Source organism: Lates calcarifer, linkage group LG2, assembly GCF_001640805.2.
Source record: "Lates calcarifer isolate ASB-BC8 linkage group LG2, TLL_Latcal_v3, whole genome shotgun sequence".
In the NCBI taxonomy this organism is placed as follows: Eukaryota; Metazoa; Chordata; class Actinopteri; family Centropomidae; genus Lates; species Lates calcarifer.
In genome coordinates, this window is record NC_066834.1 from 8,244,362 (window position 1) to 8,269,668 (window position 25,307).

The following is a 25,307-nucleotide window of genomic DNA, read 5'->3' on the forward strand; positions in this document are numbered from 1 at the left end:
ACGTGATATGTGTATGTGTGCTAACTAGGTGTGTTTTCTGTTATTATCAAGGAGCTTGCTGAGTTTCACCCCCCCGCTCCCCATTCTTGAGCATATTCATAGTCAGGCACTTATCACCAACAAGGAGGTTGAAGCGATGCAGGGAGTGGGTGAGGGGGTGGAACTGGTTGTTGTGGGTGGATGCTGGTGGCAGTGGATAAGACAAGCTGGTAAAAGGGGGGCGGGGGCGGGATTGGAGACAGGAAAGGAGCGGGAGGCTTCAGGGTAAATGGGTTAATCGACTGGTCCTCTCCTGTGCATCTTCTTTGTTTATCAATAAGCCCAGTGGAGTCAACGGAGTGCCGTGAATAATGCATGATTCCTGCCACCTCCCTTCCTCTTGCTCCCTTCTCCCATCCCTGGTGAACGAGTGTTTGTGATGACATCAGCGAGAGGTAAACAGACAGCCCTTTAGCTGTCCCTGTTATTGGTAGGAAGGGAGGGAGGCTGGATTATTGGATGCAGACGGGCATATTACCCCACTTGTGTAGAAGATTTATTGCAGTGTGAAAAAAGACTTGATAAACTCAGTTTGTGTTGTTATTGCTACAGAGCTGGATTGAAAAGCAGGGGAATGGGCACAAATACACACATGTGCATATAAATAAATACTCATATCCCTTACATGGTAATGCCAGTTGTGTCTTCGCACAAACAGACTGTAATTCAACTTCCAACAGACATACAGCCTCCCAATGCACTGCTGCTGCTGATCTGAATGGTTGCTAGCAAAGGGATCTGTGTGGCTGCTAGGGGGTAATTTGTTTTGACAGTGTCTCTTATGATGGCAAAAAGTGCAGGGTGGAGGTAATCACCATCGCTTGCTGTCAATAAGTGATTTTAATTAGCGCAGCTCATTAGGCTGCCTCAGCAACGTGCCCTGCTGACTTTGTGGTGTGGGTGTGGTGGGGGTTGCTTTGTTTTTCACTGCCTCTGTTCTCTGTTGTGGTCCCTGTTTATCTCTCTTGTACGCTTGCCTATGTTCTGATTTCAGCTCTCTCTTTGGTAAATTGAAAGCAGAAGGAATGTGAGTAGAAAAAAATCAGTCCCTCCAATTAATCATCAATGCATCCTATACCTTACTATTAATTGTGGCTGCACCTCTTGGTAGCCATTTTGTGAATCTGTTGTATGTATCCATTTCCTCACTTTTTGAGTGAATGAGGGAAACTGAGAAAGTGCTTTATCAAGGAGAGTCATGTCCGTTTCCTGGATGGAGGAAGAGGGTGAAAGGAGGAGCAGAGGGAGGGAGAAAGCGCTTGTGCAAATGAATAATTTATACAGGATTCCTGGAATTGTTTGCCAAGGTGATGATGGCCGACCTATCTCTAAGCCAAAACAAACTGACTATGAGAACACACACAGTCTCTCAGGGGAGACTGACGAGGTTACTGGAGGCTGTGAGACATGCTTTATTTTGATAGCCAGGCTAGAAGGGCTGGTAGAACAGAGTTACACAATTAGTGTCTGGGCGTGTGTGTGTGTCTCTGTGTGTACTCAACCATCTGATGATAGTTTTGTGTGTCAGTGTTGATGTGGTGAAGTTAAAGAAAAGCCTTTTGTGTGTGTGTATGTACATATAAACTGCATAATTCAAAGTGACATCATGAGGATTTCAACTCTAACAAAATCAAATGTAATCTGTTGGAAAACAGCCCATTTCCATATGCTCCCCCTGCAGAAAAAGGATGTCACTTCATTTTTGTGTGTATGAGCTCAAAATAGAATGACATGCACATGCAAAATATTCTTCATGCATTTGTAATGAACAAGATACCTCTAAGTGCCTCTTTCTTCCTCTGCTCTGGCTGAGAAGATAATTCCCAAACAGCCATCTCTGCCCCCCTCCCATCATATGCCACTTGTTTTCCTCACCAATTGAATCCTCGTCAGAGACTTTGCTCTCCACTTGGGGGCTAATGCCTGGAGCGACAAACAGCCAAATGGCTTTCAACGCACCATTGACAGAGGGATGCAATGGAGAGAGAGCCTCTCCAAGCTCTGGTGCTACTAGACAACCCTGAGTACCTGTAATTGTGGAGCTGCAGTGAAAAGCTTCTGCCAGCTCAAAGGCTTCTGTTTTCAGTGGCTTTAAGTGTCAATAAACTCTTTCCAGTGCCTGTCTCTGCCACTAAAAGCACTGTGGAAAATAGTGCCTCCAAAGCAAAGTGGGAGTCATTTAAGAGTGCTGCGAGTCATCGGATGTGATGTGTTATCAGTATTTTTCCCCTTCAAAATGGCTGTCAAAAAGTTGTGTAAATAAGCCATGTGCCCGTTTGCCCTCCCTAACATGTGTGAACTCTGCCTGAATAGAGTGGAGTGACTAAATTTGAAAAGGAAGGACAAGATGTGGCTGATAAAGGCAGTGATTCAGTTGAGAGGTTTTTACAGTATGTCTCTTGGGTTGACACGTGAGTCATGTTTGCCCTCATGTTCTCTTAAATAGTAGCTGAACTATGACGGGCAAAATGTCTGACATCAGCATTGCAATAATTAGGGCACAAAAAGAAAAACAAAAAATGAATGCAAGGGAAGTCTGTTCCATTGTTTTATTTCTTGGCTCTTAAAGTAATATTGTAACTCGGGGGTAAATTTCAAAGGAAGTCATGGGTTCAGGAACATTTAACCTTAAAAAACCCTGAACACAACTCAGCATGATCTCAGCTCTCAAACCACCTGGTGCTACAGCCTTTCAAAATGAACCACTGAGAGAAACCTGTGTGTTTTTAGTACGGCGCACTGAGCAGTCCAACACAAAAGGCCGAGTGCACCTGCATTCCATGAATGTGTTTGGCTTCAAATGGTGCCTCTGGAGTGGTGATTTGCTATGAACAAATGGATGCCTTTTCTTTGTGAATTGGTTTGTGGTGAGGGTTTGTAATGTTGTTGCTCTAATAGGCGAGTGTATCAGCATACCGCTGTTTCCTACAAGCCCCATGTTGCTCCCCTTGTAGCCATTTCCAGAGAAGTGGTGTGATGCTGAAACACTCTAATCCTACTGTGTGTCATTGTATCCAGCCCCCGCTAATGATGATGGTTTATGAGTCTCCATAGAGCTCCCTCCCTCCCTCTCATCCTCTCCCTCTCTCTATGTCTGCCCCCCCCAGTGCAGCCCCCTCCCCACTCCCAGTTATCCCTCATTAATTTCCCGTGCTGATCAGATCGACAGGCCGAAAATTCAATTTAATGACCTGCCTCTGTGCTGCGCCTAATATGATTTTACAGGCTGTTCTGGTCAGGGCCCCAGCCCAATTTACATAACGATCAGCCGTGCCAGATAGCGTTGCCCCAGCAACAGAAGAGGGGGAAGATGAGAGAGGAAGAAGGGAGGGCACAGAGGAGAGTAGTGGAGATTAGCATGGAGGGGTGTAAAGAAGCATTTCGAGGAGGGGAGGTATGGCGGGTGAGGAGTAGGGGTGGGGGGGCTGACTGGGGAGAGAAAACACAGTGCGTCTAAGGTCAGACAGGGGGTTGTGAGATAATTCCTGACAGGCCAGTAAAGGTCTGTCCCCCTCCTCTTCTTTCCTTCTTTTCCTGCCTCCCCTCCTCCAAAAAGGAAAAGAGTGACACAGGTTGTGCAAAAGGCTACTGGCACCTCCTTTCCCCCACCTTTCTCCACTTTCCTTCCCCTCCTTTGTCCCCCCTCTCCCCTTTCACAGTCAAACAAGGTTAAGGGAGAAAATGAGTGGAATGCAGCAATGTATAAAACGGCGGGAAAGACCTCTTCACCCCACTCACACCTGCTGGGCCTCCACCCCTAATCTCTCAGAATCAATTAGTTCACCTCCCTCAGTTCAGTCAAACCACATTACCTTAGTGTCAAATCAGAGGGTTTCACTTCACCATTCATCACCTCTATTACCCCCCCCCCCAAGCTCCTTCTTCTGTATCCTTCTCTCTACTTTTGCTCTCCCTCCCTCTCTCTGGAAAATACAGATTTTAAAAAAAGGAAATGGGTTTGGACAAAATGTCTTGGGACGTTCGAGTGCGGCAGACGGGCAGCATGGCATATCCATTTGTCCAAATGCAGCGCTGTAAAGTGCTCTATGTTTTTCAAGTCCTGCAGTATTATCTTACTCTCCCAGCTAATATTCCGTGGTCGATACCAAAGATGCCTCTGATAGATAGGGCCAGAGAGTTAACCTGTCTGCTTCAGCGTTCCCCACCCTCCTCTCTATGGGCCGTAATTATGAAGTATGGACCTCATTAGGGTCTCTCCAGCCAGATGGTATTAGCATATTTCAGCCTCCTAATGAAATAAGGCCTAATGGAGGCAGGAGAGAGGGGGAAGTAAATTTGCTCTAAGGCGGTCCCAATTTAGTTAAGAAATACACAGTCTACCAAGATGGACGCTGGAAACATTTGTGTGTGTGCACAAATGCACACCCTTTCTTATTATAGGTAGTTTAACGGCTTAATTATAGTGTTGCCTATGGCCTGCAGTACACCGAAAGACTATCATTCTAATATTTTCTCTCTCTCCTCTCCTACAGACTGAGATTGCCAAACGTCTCAATGCAATTCTGGCTCAGATCATGCCATTCTTGTCACAAGAGGTGAGTGTCAACCTGGCTAGCATCATTTTAAGAATGTGAATGAGGCTCATTTCATGCATTAAGTATAGTAACTGTACAGGAAATTGTACAGGTGGTTATTGTGTAGAAACTCTATATACTGCAGGACTATATTGCATTCATTGCTTAACAGGAAAACTAATTTTAAACAGTTGTCTCAAGTATAACGATTTAATATAGTTTTAGCAGCACAACCTCACTAAATAATGGCTATGTGTCATAAATTAAATAAAAACAAGTCAGTTATTTTAATCACTCACTGTTAAAACATGCTGTTCCCATTCCATCTCCACCTGTTGTTGTTTAACAAACTGCCAAACAAAATACATAAAAATTAGAAATTATATCTCTGCCAAACCTACAGGCTTTTCTGGAGAACAAAGTAGGCAAGACTAAACCTGCAAGGAACTAAAATTGGCTGTCCCAATCTCAACAGATCAGGCAACAGATTTCAGTTGTACTGGTTTTTATTCACTCTGACCACCATTTTTCACTGTGCGACACAGATAACACAGATGTAGGGTATATTTATTTGACTGTTGTATCACTGACTTTGGGCATGAATAAATGACTTTTGTGCATTACAGAGCATATTTTCCCCTCAGCTTAAGTGTCTATTTGTAGACCTGTGTAGGTAAACCATGCTTTTTTTGGGTCTTTTGTAATGAATTCTTTACTGCCAGGAATCTCATCTTTGTGTTTATGTGTCTTGCAGCATCAACAGCAGGTGGCTCAGGCTGTTGAACGGGCCAAGCAGGTGACAATGACTGAGCTGAATGCTATCATCGGGGTACGTGGACTTCCCAATCTGCCTCTCACTGTGTGTATACCCCCTCTTCTTCCTTCATTTGACCCGAGGCCAGGGGGCAAAACTGCACGCATAGAGGAGAACCAGCTCTCAGATGCAGACATATAGGCTATTCGAGCATGCTGCATTATGCCCACGGGTTTATTTCCCCTTTATGTGCTTCAGCTGAAGTGTTGCATGTCAAGGATAACCTGGGAAAGGGCAATAGATTCACGAGGAAAATAGGGGTGAAAAGGGAATAAGAGTAGCTTAGTGTATTAATCTGCAACCATTTTCTTCCTCCTCTCTGTGGCATTTGAATGTTCAGACTGAATACAAACCAGCAATGCCATGTCCTCCTCACTCGTGCAGACTTGCCCCTGTCTCTAGTGGTTTATCATGTTTTTATTTGAGTTCACAGTGTTTGCAATGTGCTCTCAATATGGTGTTCACCGCTGTAATTTCACTGATTGTTGGTTAACTGTGACCTGTCAGCAAGCAGGGTGCAGTTCCCTAACAGCAGCTCTGCTCTGATTTTCTCCTCTCAGGCAGAGTCAAAGAACATCTGATATACAGTAACACGTTCCAGGCTGAGATCAGATCATGGTGTTTCTCAGATTTCACTTTGGCTGCACTTTAATTAGATAAAAGGTTCCAGCCAACAGGCTTACCCCTACCTCTGACCCAATAGCAGGAGGAATTAGAGTGGTCAGGTCAGGACAAGCACTGTGATTGCAACAGAGATTACAGCAGTATGGACTTAACAGGCATTTGTAAGGTGTAGTGGATAAAAGATTTAGGCTGCACTCAAGCAATGTCGTCACAGTGGGAAGAGAAGAAAGTCTTCTGTTATTTCAGCATGCCTGTTTTCACATTTTATTCCATGATGGTTACCTTCTAATGTGAGCCTTAAAGTCACACCATTTAACTAGCCTTAATTAGCTATTTTTGTTGTGTTTTGTATTGTCAGTGCTATGTTAATAAATTAAACCAGATACTAACAGATACTGTAGTATGTAGTTCCTTTGAAATTAACCATCTGTTAGTGTTAACATTGGATTTTATTTGCATGTAACTTCCAGCCATTGTCGACTGTAGTTATTTTTGCCAAGATGCCGATATTGTAGCCGTCCATCCTGGAATTACAACTCGGAGACTGTTGTTAACATTTTCTTCTTATTCACTTGCTCATAGTTAGGATGTGAATAATGTGACGTGTATGTGGCTTTATATCTGTTCTAATTCTCACCATGTTCTTAGGATTTTTGAGAACTTTTAGCTCTACACTACTTTAAACTTGGTACCTTTTATAATACCAAAAGGAGCATCTGCAGCAATTAATAGAGGAAAAGGGTGCACATAATTGTAGCCACAACCTTGAACACACACAATACCCACTCTGGACAAATATACTTTTTAGTGATTTGGTCTTCCATCTGCTTTCATTTAAAAAAGTAGGAGGCTGGATGCTTTTTAATAGCCAGCTTGGACCCAGATGGATAACTGACCCTTTTGATTAGTCCTCTAGCAGAGGTTAGTCAGCGGTTAGCTTGTCCCAGTGGTAGGGGGGTCAAGTCTAATGAGAGGCGGATATCGAAATTCGATTAAGGTAAATGAGCCAGGAGTGCAACCCCTAGTTTTCAAGGTAATTACTTCCTATTTCCGTCTCCTTCTCTTCTTCTTCTTTTTTTTTTTTAAAACTGAACTCAGTGAGCCTGTCTACAACAGGAGTGACCCTGCCTTCATTAAGGGGTGGGCAGGATTAGACGGAACACACACACACACAGAGCAAAACAGACTTTAATGATTGGGGCAAAGACATGGCAGGTGATCAATCTCCATGTCCCCTCAGTGAGTTTTGTCATTAAAGTCACAGCAATATTCAGAGAACATCGGGCTATGGCAGCTTTCTACGGCAGTTAGATCAGAAAATAGATTTCTGTCACTCTCTGCCTCACACACACACACACCCCTGGCTAAACTCCAAATCCCATGATAGGTGTTTCCCCCACAGGGGCCACCTGCAGCACTGGGTGTCAGTATAAGGTCCAGTATATTTTTATATATATATATATGTGTGTGTGTGTGTGTGTGTGTGTGTGTGTGTTAAAGTTCCCCAAACACCCAACTGCCTCAGGCTCTGCCCCAAGCTGTAGACCAAGAAAAACAAACTGTTCTCAACTTCAGTGTCAGCACCTGATATGCAGATATGGTATTTCTAGGACTAAATGATTGCTATTTTAAATGTTAAGGCATCACCTGGGACTGGGTGGACATGCTTCATGATTTTCTGATATTTAATAGACTTGATGAGCACTGACAATTGAAAACTGAAAAAACAATGATTTCTATAAAAATCCATTCAGAAGCACCAGCCACAATCAAAAGTAAGTACCTGATGGTGTTACAGCTGTCTGATTGCTGGCACCAGTACTAATGAAAACCAGGTTAAAAGGTGTCCAAAGTCAACTAGTAGTTTATTTTCTTTTCCTAAATGTTAACACACATCGTCTCCATAATTGAACTATAAAAACATGAGTAACCTGCAACCTAGCCTGAACTGAACTGTGTGCAAACTTGCCTCCATCCTTCAAAGCTGGTTTGCATATCACCAGAGATGACATATGAGTTTGATTTGAGGTGTCAGAGGTGCTATCTCATTTACATGATTTCAACAAAGGACAAGATTGTACTTAGATAATGGTTAACGTGTCAGTTACAGGTGGCGAGCTGCTTATCACCAGTCCTTATATAAATGGTAATCTGTGGAGCACACATCTTTTACACTGCCTGGTCCTGTTGTCTCTCTGGTTCATTTGCTAACTGTGATCTCTGTGAAAAATTTGCATGTTTTATTTGGGTGTGCCTGTAGGTCATATTTCCATCTGATTTGAGTGTGTTCAGTGACACATAATTTGACTGCATCTACACATTTTCTACAAGCAGTCAATGTCTGAGGATTTGTTAGTGTTTCAGGATGATGGTACTTTTTTATTTTTTAGTTTTTTAAAGAAAGCTGACCGTTAAATTTATATTTTGTTATTTAAATATAAGATATTAGTCTGAGATAACCAGGTATATTATTAACACTAATTAACAAATCAAGGTCTGTGTTGATGTTGTTTTCAGTTACTTTTAATTAGAGTTTAAATTATTAGTTGATTAATTTAAAGTTAATTGTTGATTGGTTGATCTACAGAAAATATATCTGCAACTGTTCTGATCACTGATAATAAGTCAGTTTATATCATTTTAAAGCAAAATTTTCCCCAAAAATCTCTGCCTTCAGCCTCTTAAATGTGAATATTTGTTGTGTTTTTTTGATAGAAACTGAATATATTTTCGTTTTTGACTGTTGATTGTCAAAAACAAGCAATTTGAATACATCACCTTGGACTCTGAGAAAGTGAAAATTCAGATAAACTGATGAAATAATCTAATCAATCATTAGTAACAGCCCTAGTTGTGTTGCTTGTATGATTTCTGGCTAAATCTCTTCCTCTCTCCTTTGACCCAGCAGCAGCAACCACCTCATAGTGTCTACCCAGCCCTCATGGTCAGTGTTCAGAGAGACCTAGAGTCAGTGTTTTGAATTGTGTGCTGGCCGGCTAACATGTGTCTTCATCAAAGGGGATGATGCCTTTTGAAGACAAAGCATGACTTGGGTGTGTTTGGATATTTTTGGCATCTTGTCCTTTGTCTGCCTCACTCAGGTGTCACAGATTTGACAGCCCTTTATTTATCTGACGACTAACCTCCAAAAACATGTTCCCGCTTCTCAATCCAAGACCAATACTGAAATCAGTGAGGTCTGTTTTCAGCACAGGTTGCAGTCTAATCTTTGTCGCGACAACTGAAGAAAATTTGTTGTAAAGCACAGGATAAGTAGGTAATGTGGCGATCATTGCCAGGCTTATTAAGCCAGTCTGCCAGCTGGTTTGTGCTGCTGCTGTTGATGCTTGTTCCACCTGACAGTACCGTTCTGCAGGGAGCCAGCTTCGCCTAGTTAACTTTAATTGCCTGTTTCCTGTGGAAGTTGCCTGAGCTGCGGCGGCATTTACACATAATGAAAAAAGATAAGTGTGAAAGGAAGCCAGCTCTTTATCCATGAATATTGAATTGGAAGCAATTTATTTTCTGAAATTTTCCCTCTTTTTCTCCCCCCTCCCCTCTTCACTGCTCCCTTCCCTCGTCTCTCCTCGCTCCTCTCCTCAGCCATAGCTCGCTAATGAGGCTTCTTGACAATGATCCCTGCACGCTTTTCCTCATTAGGCACTCTCAATAGGGACGTCCCTGCCTCAATCCCTCGCTTGCTCTCTCTTTCATTCTCTTGTTATTTTCTGATTCTGTCTCTCCCTCCTTTCCTTGTTCTTGGCTGCCCCTTTCTCTCATTTTTTTTTTCCTGCTCCCTTTTCCATCTTCACAACAAATAGGCTGCTGGGCACACCAGAACAATATCGATTAACAATGCCACCCCTCAGTTGCTTATATCCATTGTGCGATTTCAGGTCCAGCTCGACATAATGAGCTGACTGAATAATGGCCAGCTGCTAAATAAACCTTTAAATGTGGTAAGCCACTAGATATAACCTCATCTATTTTTTTCCATTTTATGTAATGAATGTATGGATGAGGTTATTGAAGTTCTATCTCGCAAGCAGAATAGCAATCATGTTTTTTTTTTCTTTTTTAGAGAGGCAGTTGATGGATGTGCTAAGTGTTATTTAACCTTGTTTTAAAGCACTTGCTTCCCTCTTGCCTGAGTGGCTATTTAACTCCTGTCTATCTACTCACTCCTCTCTGGTTGCCTCTCTCTCTCACACACACACACACACACATTCATGGCCTCTTGGGAGGGGTGTGTGTGCTCTCCGCTGTGTCTGTGCTTAACAGCATTTTGCTAGAAGAGTGGGCATGCTTGCTTGTTTTTCCAGAGTGTTGAAAGGTTTTGAGGTTTTCAAGTGTAGACCTATTGATTTTTAACCGTCCCGACTATGATTGAAGCACAGTGGTTTGGGAAAAAATACTTTGTATCATTTCTGGGGTGACATGTCATCCAGTTGAACGGAGCAGTCACATAAAGGTCTTGTATCATAAGTAAGAAACAGTGATCTGTAGCAAGAGTGTGATATGAATAGAGAACCAGATCTGTAATATAAACCTGGAGGCCATCTTTTCCGAGACACACAATTCACATAAAGCTTTCATTCATGTGCAGACCTCAGCAGAGAGCTTATTCAGTCAAATTTGCATTAGTGCAGAAAGATCAGTAATTTGTAATATTTTATAATAAGTATAGACATCAAATATTCTGTGGTTCCAGATTCTCAACTGTGATAAATTGTTGCTTTTTCTTTGTTTTATATAATTATGAATTGAATAAATTTGTGTTTCCAACAACTCCAAACCAGCTATTTGAAGACATCATTTTTGGACTGGAGAGTAGTGATGGGCATTTTTTCCACAGTTTTCTGGCATTTTACAGACTAAACAATTCACTGCTGAATCAAACTGCAGCCCTGCTTTTCACTGCTGTCTTAGTTCCTTCATATTAAAAAAAAAAACTTTCATTAGTGTGTAGTTAATATGATTAATCAGCCAGAATGTTTCAAGTTGTTAAGATATGACATATTGCTGCCTCATGATGAAATATGTGGTCTATTTTAGGTTAATAATGCACAGACAAACCCTAAAGACCTTGAGAATGTAAGATAATGTGACACAAATGTTTTTGGTAATGAACGTATTCTACTTTTTATCCTATTACTGTTTATCCTATTGTTTCAGTTATCTAACACTTTGAACCACATGATATCTGTACATCTCCAGCTATGAACAGAATCTGTTTTTTTCCTCTCAGACAGTGAATGAGCTGGATCAGCATGTTGGCAGCCACTGTCAGTCTGCTATTATGCATAAATGGTTTGGCCTTGAACTAAATGTTGTCAAAGCCAGCTCTAATGCACGAGTAGAGTGCGGTCATTCATGGATTCACTTCCCAGCCGACCCATTTGTCCTCTGTCTCGTCTCCTGTCTCTCCACGTTTGTTTACAGCAGCAGCAGCTCCAGGCTCAGCACCTCTCTCATGCGGCCCACGGCCCCCCAGTCCAGCTGCCCCCACACCCCTCAGGCCTGCAGCCGCCCGGCCTCCCCCCTGTGACAGGCGCTGGCTCCGGCCTGCTTGCTCTGGGAGCTCTTGGCAGCCAGGCCCACCTGCCTGTAAAGGATGAGAAGAACCACCACGACCTGGAACACCGAGGTGAGGAGCACAGCCTGCCACACACACCGCCTGCAGCAGTTTAGTGCTGATGGGTGATTCTAACTGCCAAGAACAGGTTTTACCAGCCAGATACATTTATCATAGAGGCATGTCGCTGTATGTTTTTAAGTGTAAGTGTTTATGTACAAAATTACTGGGTGAGGAAATATTTATACAGGTTTTAACATAATTTTCATTGGCCTTTACCCATGATAAATTTTGACATGAAAATAAAAGTGTAGTTTATACTATCATTAGGAAGCAGGAAAGAGAGAGTTTGTAGAGGTCTGAACACACTCCCACTTATGTAGAGGATAAATATGTTTTAATAACAGGCAGAAAAAGACAGTGTAGAACTGTTGAGTCCAGATGTTGGAGGCAAATGAGTCATTAATCAGAAACGCAGGTGGTAATGTTGGTCTAATCTATAAAAAAATACAATCTGCTCTATCATTTTGTTATTCCAAATTGAGGTACCACTTTCTAATAAGCCAGCTTTTATAAAGGGGTTTTTAAAGTTGTGACTTATGGCTTTATTAACGATTACATATATCAGTATAGATGAGTTAAAAGTCATAAATGAATGAGCTTATGAGTGGACAGGTTGTGAAGAATGTCTTTTACTTTGTCAGTCACCAATGTCAGTTTCTAATAGTCAAGTCATCAACCAAAGCTTTTGAGTGTCTCACTTTCTAATGTGCCATCATTTCTACAGTTACATATGTTAATAACTGATAATAATAAAGAGTAATAAAATAGTCATTAATAAATTGTCATGAGTTTCTAATATTCTAATAAGCCAAAAGAATGTTTGTGGTTAATCTGTAATTAAGTTTTAAGTAATTGAGACAAGGTTTTTTAGTAATACATCCTGTCTGCAATTGTAAATGTTAATACATAATTAATAAACGGACTTAGTCCAGGTTTCGCACAGCCCTCTCCCAGAAGGTCAGAGGTCAAACTGTCCATTTGATGGTCTACTTGATGAACTAAAGATCTGAAGAAGGCTAAATTAATGTCTTGTTGAAGGAGAATAAATAATTAACTGATTTATAAATCATCATGATATGATTTATTAAGCATTAATACAACTTAAAAAGTCCCTATAAAAGGTGCACTATTAGAGGGTGGTAACAACATGCTGAGCTGCACATATGAGAGTAATCGTTTAGTTGAATAATAACTTTATTACTGCTATCTCATTGGATTATACAGTTGTGGCAACACCCATACTAATTTGTGTTTTGCTTTTCTCCCTCCTGGCCCCTCATCTTTTCACTCGCCTCTGCCCATTCCTCTGAAAGAACGCGAGTCAAGCACGGTACGTTGACTCTCCATCTCCTGTGTGTCTCTTGACTTTGCCGGTTCTTGGCTCACTGTGTTTGGTGATTAGGTATACTTTACATAGACTTAAGCCCTCTGTTCAGTAGAAATTCATGCTCGGTGTGTAAGAACATACACATTTTTTGTACTCCTGGGGGTATAAGCTGACTGAAATCAAATAATGAAGTCTGGCCAAATAAGCCAGTGCCATCTAATCCAGGTGGAAAATGACTCCAATCACTGGGCGAGGATTAGCAGTCAGCTACCTCCTTTAATTTCAGCACAATTAAAAATGACTTTGACTCTCCTTCTTTTCTTCCCTCACCACTTTGGAGGATTTACTGTTGCATGTGTCCAATACCTGACTCATTTTCATCTCCCTTTAACTGCCTTTCCCCTCTATTTTGCATATACCTTTATTTTCTGCTCTCTCTTCTTTTCTAACTCATTCTCTCCCCTTCTGTCTCTCACCATGCCTCTATCCCTCTCTCTTTTTTCCTTCTCATGTTAAAGTCCTTGTTTATTGGACTGGCTTAAAGCTCTCAGTTAGCTGGAGCATAACGCTCTGTTGGATCTGCTCGGCCAGATTGAGTTCCCATTGACTGGCCATCCTGAATGGGCCCACTCATGTCTGAAGGGAACCCAAACTCTCCCTCATCTCGTATGGTGACAAGCGGCCGCCAGTTCTACCTTACCTGATCCTCCCCACCACCCTCCCCATGCACTCACGTGCACAGTCTTCCTGTCCTGTTGTCTCAGGTCATCTGATACCAACGTTGGAGACAAGTGCAGGGTTATTGAGTCTAAGCAATCCTTTAAAGGTCACTGGCTCAGATACACAGACAGGCTGTAATGTTCTAAGAGATTTTTTTGTCTGTCAGGCAGCATCTTCACACCATGCCAGACTAAAACTCTTCTTGTGGCTTTCTTTTCCACAACAGTAGCTGAACAAATTTCCATATTTTGACCTGAGAAGGCGGGATGTGAAAATGGCAGAGCTGCTGAGTTGGCTGAAACCTTCAGGAAAAGTCTGACTCTTTGTATGTTGGCCAAGGCAGGGGCAATTTCTGAAGGGGGTGGTGTGGCGCGCCATTAACTGCCCAACCACAGTGTGTTTTTTTTTTTTTTTTTTAAATCATCACTCTCCACTCTTCTCTGCTCAGGAGGTCTTTTTTTTAATGTCATCCTTTCTCTGCCGCTCTTCTGTCCCTTTCCGTCATTTGCAGCCAAGATGTCAGACATCTTCCTTCTCCCTCTTTCACCACATCTTTCTGTTTCTGATGAAGGCAGGGATTTGTTGAGCTGCCCGACAGCATGGGCTGGCCTCAGGTTTGCTCGCTTTCACCCCCCCCCACCTCCCTCCTAACCTCCCTCCCTGCTTGCCTGCCTGTCGGACTGTTTGGCAGTGCCACCCCACTACACCAGTGCCCAGACTACAAAAACCCCGTTTGCAGCTTCTGAGAGGGTGCCAGCCTGTCCGGGCATTCCCACTAGTGGGGAGAACTCATTGCCACACTGCTACGCTCTCATTGCTTGCCAAGTTCCTTTCCTGTTTTGCTCTCTTGTCTTTCTTCCTCTTTTTTTCCTCATTTTCTCACTCTGCCTCTTTCATGGCTCTTTTCTCTGTTGGCAACACCCTCTTTGTGTCTTCACATTGCACTCTTGTCCAGGTTCCCTCAATGGTCTCTTTATTTCCTTCGTCTTTTTTTTTATTCTGGTTGATTTTCATGAACTTTGCTGTCAGTCATTTTCTGCTGTTTTTGTCACTGACCTGCCACAGCGCACGCACACTCAGGCACACTCCAGCAGTTATTAACATGGCTTTTACAGTTACACAGTGACAGATCCTGGTCACTTTTGTTTTTATTTGCATGTACTTGCATGTCACAGTCAGAAAAAGTACAGTCACGAGTGCAAGTTGTGTGCGATTTGAATTGTTAATGTGGCTTCAAGCGTGTCTGACCAGGTCAGTCTGAGGTTCTACAAGAGGATTAAATGTCAGGTTGTGTGTTTCTCTGTAAATATACACACACCAAATATCCCATGCTGCACTCTGCTTCCACCTCACATTTTCTCTCCACTTCTTCTCAGTCTGCTCCACACATCACCTCGCTGCAACTGCATGCTTTTGTCTTCCAGTTGCGTTTTGTCTTCAGTGGTTTTCTGTGTTTGTGGGTTTGCTCAGCTGTCTCGTCTGTTTCTTACTTGCTCCATTGCCTTGGCGACAGCAGCAGCAGCAGCAGCAGCCACGCTAAGCTGTACCAGAATCATCATCTTCTGTCCCAAATCAGTCCAGTTTAGTCCAGGAGCATTGTATGTTTAGCTTTACAGTCAATATTGTCACTGTCCTGATAAAAGAAGAGCCTGCCTGCATGCTTGGACTTAAATGCACCATTTGGCAGTTTCCTGGCTTTTCTGGTTTCTGAGGGTTTGTCACTTACTGCATTTAAGCCCCAAAACATTCACTTGACTGAAGGGCATATGCTGGCAGGACAGAGCTTTTTTTTTTTTTTTTTAAGTCACTTACATCTTGCACCCTAAGCCAACAAAGAAGTTTATTTACAGTTTGTTTCTCCATATCACATCACAACAGAGCAATTTACATTTAAAATATTGGAAGAGCTCATTTTTTGTATTATACTTGCTGCAGCTTTACACGATGCAACACACAGTAATGTTCATAGATATTAAAAGTTTTATTGACAGTTTTCTGAGGATGCTAAGAGTCAAATGTAAAGCAGACTCAGAGGGAACTGGAGACTGATGACGTTTTCTGTCTGCGTGTTGTTGTTGGCAGAATAACTCTGTGTCGCCATCAGACAGCCTGCGGGCAGCAAGTGAGAAGCACCGCGGCTCTTCAGATTACGGTCTCGACTCCAAGAAACGCAAAGTGGATGACAAAGACAGCAGATATGTGAGTGTTTGTCTTTATTGGTTTCTTTGTTTGTAGTGTGCACATTCATGAGTTTGTAGCTCTCCTGCTCTAGCTGTTGGGTGGGGTCCTGAGCTTGTTTCTGCTTCTACTTTAACACTGATTAACTCAGTGTTGACTTTATTACCCTTCAGGGCAGATATTAAACCAAACTATAGCAGGAGAACTAATAACTACTTCATTTCCCATTATTTAAGTCTGTAACCACCACTGTTTTGGTAATGCTTGATGATTTTATGGGTCGGTAAATTCCCAATAATTTCCTAATAAGTGTCATGGAAAAGGATATTTATTGGCTGTAATTACAGGTAAACTAGGTCATATATGAAGAATAACATTTCTTACAAAAAATGGATATGAGTTTACTCTAGGTCAGATAGACCAGTTCTCTTAGAGAAATTCCTCTAGATGTCAACAGCTGACTAAGATAGCAGTCTCAGAACAGTTTCAGTTTTCCTTATAATTACTACCAAGTTATTTCCCAAGAAATTTCTAAATTTTTTTACTAATATATGAACTATATGAACTATTTGACCCGTAAATAAAGTGTTATCCAGTTTCAGTTCACAGCTATGCACAGTATCTTAAGCAAACAAACACTCAGATTTTTCACTGTAATTTTACCAGCCAGCTGAGCCTGTCATTCCTCTATTTCAGGACAGTGACGGAGACAAAAGTGACGACCTGGTGGTGGATGTTTCCAATGAGGTAAGTCTGTGTTTTAACTGAGCTGCTCAGTCACATTCCAGTGTGAACGCTGCATAGAAACTCGACACAGTTCTCTTTTGTCATTTGTCTGTAGAAGCCTCAACACTTTTCACAGCGTCACCAAAAAAAAAAAAAATCTGTCACAATATTGGCTGTGTGTGCCATGAGTGTGTGCTTACTTGCTGTATTTCTTTTGCCATTCATGCAGAAAGTAAGACAAAGAATACAAAGAGAAAAGGGAGTGACAGGTGAATGAAAAGTGTGCGTATATGTGTGTGTGTGTGTGTGTGTTAGGGAGAGTATGAGCACGCATGAGTATATTTATCTGTGTTTGCTCATGAGTCCCCAGTTTGTTTGACCTACATGTACATGCCAGTGGCTTTCCTCCGGTCTGTTTGCTCAGTCTTTGCTCTCTGTCTGTCTCATTTTAACTCTGTAGGATCCAGCCACCCCTCGAGTCAGCCCGGCTCACTCTCCTCCAGAAAATGGCCTGGATAAATCACGGGTCCTGAAGAAGGATGCTGCTCCCAACAGCCCCGCCTCGGTCGCCTCCTCGGGCAGCACACCGTCCTCCAAAGCAAAGGACCACGCCCATGTGAGTAACGGATGCACTGAAAGACTAGAGAGAAGATGAAATAAGGAGGTTATAGTGAAGGGGGTGAAGGGTGAACTGCCAGAGTAAAGGGCGTTTGTCAAGTGAAGTGGGTGTCTGTGTGAAGGGCTAATACGCAGGAGGCTTAGCAGTTGACTGCTATGAGGGGCTTGAAGGGGCAGAGGGTGGATGTACTCTCAGGAAATCAAACCCTGTGGCTCACTCCTCTCAATCTCCTTTATGGCTTACCCAATAAATGGTCATTTCTTCCTCGGCCCGAGGCTGTAAATAACCCAGAGACACAACAGCTAGTGGAACTGCTGTCTCCTTTTCTTGCTTCGTCTCAGCTTTTCCTCCTCCATCCCCCCATTTTCTCTAATACTGAAGCTCTCGCTAACCAGGCTAAAACAGTCCTCATGCATCGGTTTTACATAAGCCATTTCACTAAGGATTAGGATAGATTTATAGTCCACATCACCACCCTTCACCTCCCATGGCACCCAGCTTCCCTTCGTCCCTCATTAGTGTGTGTCACCAGGCTAAACCCCCCACTCCTCTTACTCGATCTGCAAAGGAAGGAGATGGATTAATTATGAGAGAAGTGTTTGGGCCACCATCTTGCTTGTCTAGCCTCTCTTAACAAGCTTGACTTCTAAGGTTTATGCCCCTTCCTCAGCCACACACACACACACACACACACACACCATGGCTGTAATGAAGTGTCAGTTTTAGATTGGATTACCTTGAGCCGTCCACTCAGATTGTCACTCTGGATTTCCCTGTCAGTGGGGGTATTTTTGACTCACTGGGGGATTTTTTAAAAAACTCTAGCTGGACACCGTTTAATTTTTTTGTGTAAATATGTGTGGCTGAGAGCAAGAGGAAGTGAACTTACATATTTCACTAAGATGATACAAAAATAGGGTTGCACACTAAAGTCAAAGAGTGTCTGTGTTTTAGAATGACAAGTCGTCCACACCGAGCCTCAAGTCCAACACACCTACACCGAGAAATGAGGCACCAACACCAGGAACCAGTACCACTCCAGGACTCCGGCCTCTGACGATGGGCAAACCACCCGGCATGGAGGCATTAAGTATGTAAACACAAGTATCTAATGTACTGCAATGATTTATTGATTGACAGAAAAATCAGGTAATCAAATTAATCAAGTAATTGTTATTTTTCAAACAAAAGTAACAAAAGCTCTTTGCCATTTATGACAAAGGTAAAAAAACAAATAAATAAAAATCTGCAAATTCACTGATATTCATTGACTGAAATACTTTAAGATTGGAAACAATATTTGACAAAACCATCTCATCACAAGGTCTATTTGTAGCTCTGGGAGGCTTAGTGGGGCTTAGTTGTCCAGGTATCAAAGGATTGAATAAAATGGAAATAATTGTAAGTTTAGTATCTCTAAAACTAAATTATTGTTTCTAACTTCTGCTGAGTTTCTATAAAAATGATTAAAACAGTCTTGTGTCTCCTTTAGCTGCTCCTGCCTTGCGTACACCTCTGTCCATTGCGGGCTCCTACGCCACCCCATTTGCTATGATGGGTCACCATGAGATGAACGGATCCCTGACCAGCCCAGGCGTTTACCCGGGTCTCATCTCACCACAGATGAGTGCTGCAGCTGCTGCCGCCTATGGACGCTCGCCAATTGTAACTATTCCAGATTCTGTATTAGAATTTATTAATCAAACTGTGTATTTATTGCACTCATGCCCTCTTCACGTGTGTTCATTCATACATTCCACCTCCATCAGTTTGATACAGTAAGCCACCACTGCAGCTGTAGGTTGTGAAGTGTTTGCAGAATGACTTTGAGAAACTTGAGCATTCCTCCTGTTATTTCCATAACTCATTGTGAATATTTCTGCTTGGCTGGCTGTGGCTTGTTGTGTGTACATAATGAGAGAGTACAAAGACAGCCTAGCTCTTTTACTTTGATGTTAGTTAGTTAGCATTCTAAAGGCTTAAAGAAAAAAAAAAAAAGGCTCGCCCCCAAAATGCATCTCCATGTTTGAAAATCTCCCAGGCTTTCACTAGCATTAGCAAGAGGGATGTTGTAGCCTTGTACAAAGCTCGCCTGTATGCAATGACGCTGAATTTGCACCTTTTGAAGGGATTTGCCTGGAAACTTTGGTTCCTCAGGGCGTTAGCAGCTTAAGTGAAGCATAGTTTTCAATTTGAATATTAGCTTAGTCTACTTTATCTTTGCAGGTTATCGGCTGTTTAACTCTTCCCTCTTTTGCTCGTGCAGGCGGGGTTTGACCCTCATCCCCACATGAGAGCTCCAGGCCTGCCAGCCAGTCTCACTTCCATTTCTGGAGGAAAACCGTCAGTATCGTCTTTAACTGGTTTTTATTAACAGATGACATTTACTTCTTAGCTCCAGCTGACCATCTTTCCCTACCTCTGTCCTCCACAGAGCTTATTCCTTTCATGTGAGCGCAGATGGTCAGATGCAACCCGTGCCCTTCCCTCCAGATGCGCTGATAGGCCCGGGCATTCCACGCCACGCTCGCCAGATCAACACACTGAGCCATGGGGAGGTGGTGTGCGCTGTCACCATCAGCAACCCCACGCGCCACGTCTACACCGGTGGCAAGGGCTGCGTCAAGATCTGGGACATCAGCCAACCAGGCAGCAAGAGCCCAGTGTCCCAACTCGACTGCCTGGTAACTAGATGTTATTGTTTGTTAATAGTTATGCCAAGAGAAATTGTTTTATATGTGTTTTATTACTGTAGATGTTTGAAAGTGGTTACAAGGCTTCCAACCAGAGCAGAGACATCATGTACTCATGTTTCATGTGGTCATTGTGATCCAGTTTTCTTGAGCATCAAATGTAGCCTAATTCCACATCGCACTGTAGTTTCCCCCAGATCCCAACAGACAGAGATGTGAATAATTCAGCAAAGTGTCTCACTGCTATGCTGAAATAATCCTTAGTGAGAAAAAAGCCTGCTGAGTAATGATGCTCTGATTGGCCAACCCCGTCTGCCATTACCTAGCTCATTACTTCCTCCCAACTGCCTCCCATTTCTCATTTTGATACTGCGGCTTCATGCTGCTCAACTCATATGGCCTCCAACACCCTTAAGGTGCGTCCAGAGTGCAATTGGGTCTTATAAAGCCATCAGGGTGCTGTTTTAATTTGACCAAGAGCTTCCACAGTCCTATTGATCTGTCTTCCTGCTCTCTTGGAGCCTGGCCAGCAGCTGCAGCCCCAACCCTCTCCCCCAGCATCTCTTGTTAAAGCTGACATCCACATCTTCACTATAACGTGAAAGAGAGACAGCTGCAGTCTAAAAACTTCACTTGTCCAAAAAAAAGCTCCTCCTGAATTTAATTGTACATGGTCTTGACGTAGATACACAGAGTACCCTGTAAGTCTGTTTGTTACTCTGCAGAAGTGTGATTGACTTTGTTCTTGTATCTGTTTCACATGTTGAAAAAATTACTGATAAATTACATCCAGTCATTAAGATTGTGACGATGCTCTGCTTTTGTTTCCGCTCCAGAACAGAGACAATTACATCCGCTCCTGCAAGCTGTTGCCTGACGGCCGCACCCTAATAGTGGGTGGAGAGGCCAGCACGCTGACCATCTGGGACCTGGCCTCACAGACGCCCCGTATAAAGGCCGAGCTCACTTCCTCTGCTCCGGCCTGCTACGCACTGGCCATCAGCCCTGACGCCAAGGTCTGCTTCTCCTGCTGCTCAGATGGAAACATCGCTGTGTGGGACCTTCACAACCAGACCCTCGTCAGGTCAGTACTTTGGCTCAGGGGGATGTATTTTTATTGAAGGGGCAAACTTTAAGCACATACCTAAAAACTTAGTTCACTCAGTTTGGACATTTGACACAGGAAAACTGTAATACACAGCTCACTGTGTTTCAGGACTAAAATACTTGACCACCAACATAAGACATGTTCATTGTTCAAGTTGTGAAGGCTTTCTGCTCTGTTCCTGAATTGAGGTTTGGTCTTAAATTGTTGCAGGCAGTTCCAGGGCCACACAGATGGAGCCAGCTGCATCGATATCTCCCATGATGGGACCAAACTGTGGACTGGAGGGCTCGACAACACTGTCCGCTCCTGGGATTTGAGGGAGGGACGACAGCTCCAGCAACATGACTTTACCTCACAGGTAGGAGAAACCTGCATAAAACAGATGTCCCCTTTAAGTCGAGTAACACCCCTTTCAAATTCATTCCAGATGTAGCAAATACATCACTCATAGTCTTGTACGAAAAGCCGTTTTAACATAGAAATGCCAACCAATTAAAAGAACATCCTGAGTTCTGATTGGTTGGCAATTTTTATTTTGCTCTGGAGAGCCAATAGGAAGCTTCTATACACCCTTCTGCGGGGCATCACTAGTTGTTGAAAGAGAGTGACTAGTAACAGTATTTATTCAACTAGTTATCTGAAAGGACAAACTAGTGAAGGAAACTGACGCCTGATGTTAAGGATGTGGGTTAAATGCAGTTATAGCTGAAGTGATTAAATACTGTTGACACTTACTGAGCCAACTGTTTTGTTTGTTGCAGATCTTCTCGCTGGGCTACTGTCCCACTGGAGAGTGGCTGGCTGTCGGCATGGAGAGCAGCAACGTGGAGGTGCTTCACCACACCAAGCCTGACAAGTACCAGCTGCACCTGCACGAAAGCTGTGTCCTCTCACTCAAGTTTGCCTACTGTGGTAAGTCACAGGCAAAGAGGCACACAGACCTATGGGGGGACAACATCTTAAAACATTCAATAGCAGGGAAAATTAAGACATAATTTGTGGTGGGACTTAAAGATGCCACTGTTGCATAGTTTGGTGTAGAGCAACCAACCAACACTTAACTCTAGTTTTCAAAATGAGTGTATCATAGATACTGGATGACTGTTGTGCAGAGTCATAGCTGCGCGAGGACACAGAGGTCTGGGAATTTCTCAGGTTTGAGATATTTAGGAGAGAAATTCTCTTCACCAACAAATGAGGAAACAGTAGCAGCACTGATCGAAATGTCCAGTGACTCATTTAGTCACATGCAGAGTGATTTGTGTCTTTGCTTTACTACATTTTTTATCTCAACAGTCTAAATTTCACATAAGGCCTGTAGCTGTGTGCACGAACTGTTATTTTATAAACATGCACATTAGAGGAATTTGTCATTACTTCAGTTCACATCATCCTGACTGTTATGCAGAGCAGCTGGTTTCAAGTTTAAACTCAAGATATTCATTTCCCCTCTCAAAACCCCCACAGCACAGTCTCCTATCTCTGCCACTACAGAACTGGTTAATTCAAATGATTCTTGCTGCTTCAGAGCTCTTGCTGTCACTAATTAAATCATTAGCCAACTAGTCAGTTGGGTAATTAATCAGAGGGTGATTTAAATAATTATCAGAGTGGAAATGTGTGAGTCTCCTTCATTATGTGCTTTTTATGATTGTTTGTGTAATGCCATTTTCTCCAATTAGGTTTTATGACCATTGATAAGGTTATTACAGTCACATTTCAGCTGCTGGAGGTGAACTGTAAACCTCTACTCTAGCATAGAAAAGACACTGGTCACCAGGTTTGTGAGGACAAACAAAACTCTGTCTGTAAACGTACCTGAAGATCATGTTCTCATGACGTCTGTTTCTCTGCAGGTAAATGGTTTGTGAGCACAGGGAAGGACAATCTGCTGAATGCATGGAGGACTCCTTATGGTGCCAGCATATTCCAGGTAACTACGAGAACCACAGATACACACTTAAATTCAGAGGTGTAAAGGAACATCACAGTTTATATCACACAAGTCTCTCAGTTTTAAATCATGACAAAGAGTTGATGTCACTAAATAGTATCTGCTGTATTCAGACAGAATTTCTGAAAGTCATAAAACATGCTGGTCAGCATATTTACCTTATATTAATCCATTAGACCGGTGCAGTTTAAAATTTCTGACATACATTTCAATAGTCTTATGTAAGCTAAAACATATGAGGAAGATTTAAGACATTTGTGTTTTTTTGTTTCTACTTCCAGTCAAAGGAGTCATCCTCTGTCCTGAGCTGTGACATCTCGGCGGACGACAAATATATTGTCACCGGATCTGGTGACAAGAAAGCCACCGTCTACGAGGTCATCTACTAGAGAGAAAGCAGTTTGCTCCTCTGCTTCAGCACTTCTACTGAGATGACTTTTACTTTTTCTCCCCGACCATCCACCTGTGGACTACAACGGGCTGAGACGAACTAAGGAACTTAACTGGTGGAAACCGATGGATCTGCGCCTAAGGATGTTTATGCTGGAAAGAAGTTAACTTTTTTTGTCCTTTTGTTTTGGAGGGTTTATTTTTGGGTTGCACTTTTTTTTTTAACTTCTGATTTTGTTTTTTCTTCTGAGAATATTTGGACGTAACCCAGTGAAGCAGTGCTTCATTTCTGAAAACCTTGTTCCCGAGACATCTTGTGAAAAGTGTAAATATCGGATTAAATAAAAGACATTTTATATATATTATAAAAATATATATATTTTCATGTCCTGGGTGTACTTGTGATGATTTTTCTTTTGGCCCACTCTGTCTTACACCATGATATTTGAGTGGGAGAACAGAACATAGATTAGAACTTTTTAACAACGTTACTCTTTGAGTTTCTTAAAGCACATTCTCCGGGCTGACCTTTTCAGAAATAAAACAGAGGAGCACGAAACTTGTAAACCAGGACATTTTTTGTGGATATTTTAAAATGGCCTTTTGTCACAGTGCTCTTACCGGATGATGAAAAAGTGGTCTGATCTCCAACGTGGAGCCCTGTGACTCAGGCAGAGCCTCGACTGGTTTGGACCACTGTGGGACTGAGTAGGACACTATGATTCAGGAAAAGAGATGGATGTAAATTTAATTCATATATATATAAAAAGACCTTTTTAAAGTGTACTAAGTGTACTGCTCTGTCTGTGTTATCTTTCTCCCTGTTTGTTTTACCTTGTTAGATTATGGGAGATAGGGAACGTTTAATGTTTAGCCTAACCCTTGGACCTCAGTTGGCAGCAGAAGCACTGCAGCAGGCAGAAACTGAATGACAATGTGCTTTTTGCTAACTTGACGTAATACGGATGTTGAATTGCACCATTGATTTCTTGGCTACAGACTAAACTCAAACAGTTCAATCTGCACTATTGGAATCCTTCTGCCCTTGGTATCTTATCAATATTCCTGGAATATGTTTGTTTGGCCGTGACGGGTAGGTAGAGAGACATTTGACCTGATTAAATGCACAGATCAGTCTGTATAAAAAATGTTCAGTGCCTGTAAATGCTCATGAGGAAAGAGGGACTGGCACTTAAATGTAAACACAAGAAAAATACAGAAATTAGTAAATCAGGTGTCTCCAATGTCGAAGTCAAGACGACAGTGAGTATTGATTCTTGTTCCCACACTGTGCTCCTGATTCTGTCAGCATTTTTCCCACAAGAAAACAAAAAGGTGAAATATGCTAGTCCCTCTGAATCACACCAAAGTATGTAGCAAATGCTGTCAGCACTGAAAAGAAATGTACAGTTGTTAATAAATCAATAAAACTGTTTTTGTAGAATGGCCCATTTCCTTGTGATTTACCTACTGACATCAGATGTTAGCTATAAATACCATTTTTGGGTTCTTTAGGAGTTTCTCAAGGCCTTTGAATTGTGTGAAGCATCAACCTTTAGCATACAGAAAGATCAGGGCAGGTTTGGATTTTAGCAATTTATGAGGAACTTTGCATCTAACTAAGGAATAGTTAAACATTCTGGGAAATAGACTTATTTGTTTTCTTGCAGAGAATGAAATGAGACAGTTCTCACATCCGTACTGTAAATATAAAGCTACAGCCAGAATATGGTTAGCTTAGCATAAAAACTGGAAAGAGAGGGAAACTGCTAGCCTAGCTCTCATTCTTAGTGTTTTTTTATAAGCCAATATCAGTATTTTTATGCCTCATTTCCACAGTTTTGTGTTTATAATTCTAATAATATACAGAATACACCCCCTAGAGGTTGTTCTGCCAATACGCTGTCAGAAAGTTAGCTTATTCATTTTTACGCTAACTTCT

At 42.3% G+C, this 25,307-nt stretch overlaps 1 protein-coding gene across 11 annotated transcripts in view; it reads left to right on the forward strand.

The window, feature by feature from the left end:
* The window catches only part of tle3b (TLE family member 3, transcriptional corepressor b), a 31,225-nt gene extending 6,414 nt beyond the window's left edge, over positions 1-24,811 (forward strand). For 2 of the 11 annotated variants that reach the window (XM_051074898.1, XM_051074901.1), the window contains exons 6-22: positions 4,533-4,595; positions 5,329-5,433; positions 8,918-8,956; positions 11,455-11,658; positions 12,921-12,980; positions 15,780-15,896; positions 16,572-16,622; positions 17,062-17,217; positions 18,175-18,310; positions 18,713-18,885; positions 19,487-19,563; positions 19,655-19,904; positions 20,750-20,997; positions 21,232-21,379; positions 21,783-21,933; positions 22,878-22,954; positions 23,257-24,811. In XM_051074898.1, coding sequence (XP_050930855.1) covers positions 4,533-4,595; positions 5,329-5,433; positions 8,918-8,956; positions 11,455-11,658; positions 12,921-12,980; positions 15,780-15,896; positions 16,572-16,622; positions 17,062-17,217; positions 18,175-18,310; positions 18,713-18,885; positions 19,487-19,563; positions 19,655-19,904; positions 20,750-20,997; positions 21,232-21,379; positions 21,783-21,933; positions 22,878-22,954; positions 23,257-23,364 — 2,163 coding nt within the window. In that variant the 3' untranslated portion in view covers positions 23,365-24,811. Of the gene's footprint in view, positions 1-4,532; positions 4,596-5,328; positions 5,434-8,917; positions 8,957-11,454; positions 11,660-12,920; positions 12,981-15,779; positions 15,897-16,571; positions 16,623-17,061; positions 17,218-18,174; positions 18,311-18,712; positions 18,886-19,486; positions 19,564-19,654; positions 19,905-20,749; positions 20,998-21,231; positions 21,380-21,782; positions 21,934-22,877; positions 22,955-23,256 lie in introns of all 11 variants that reach the window. The other 9 variants (XM_051074916.1, XM_051074908.1, XM_051074911.1 and 6 more) reach the window with 9 other exon arrangements.
* Positions 24,812-25,307: the final 496 nt, after the last annotated feature.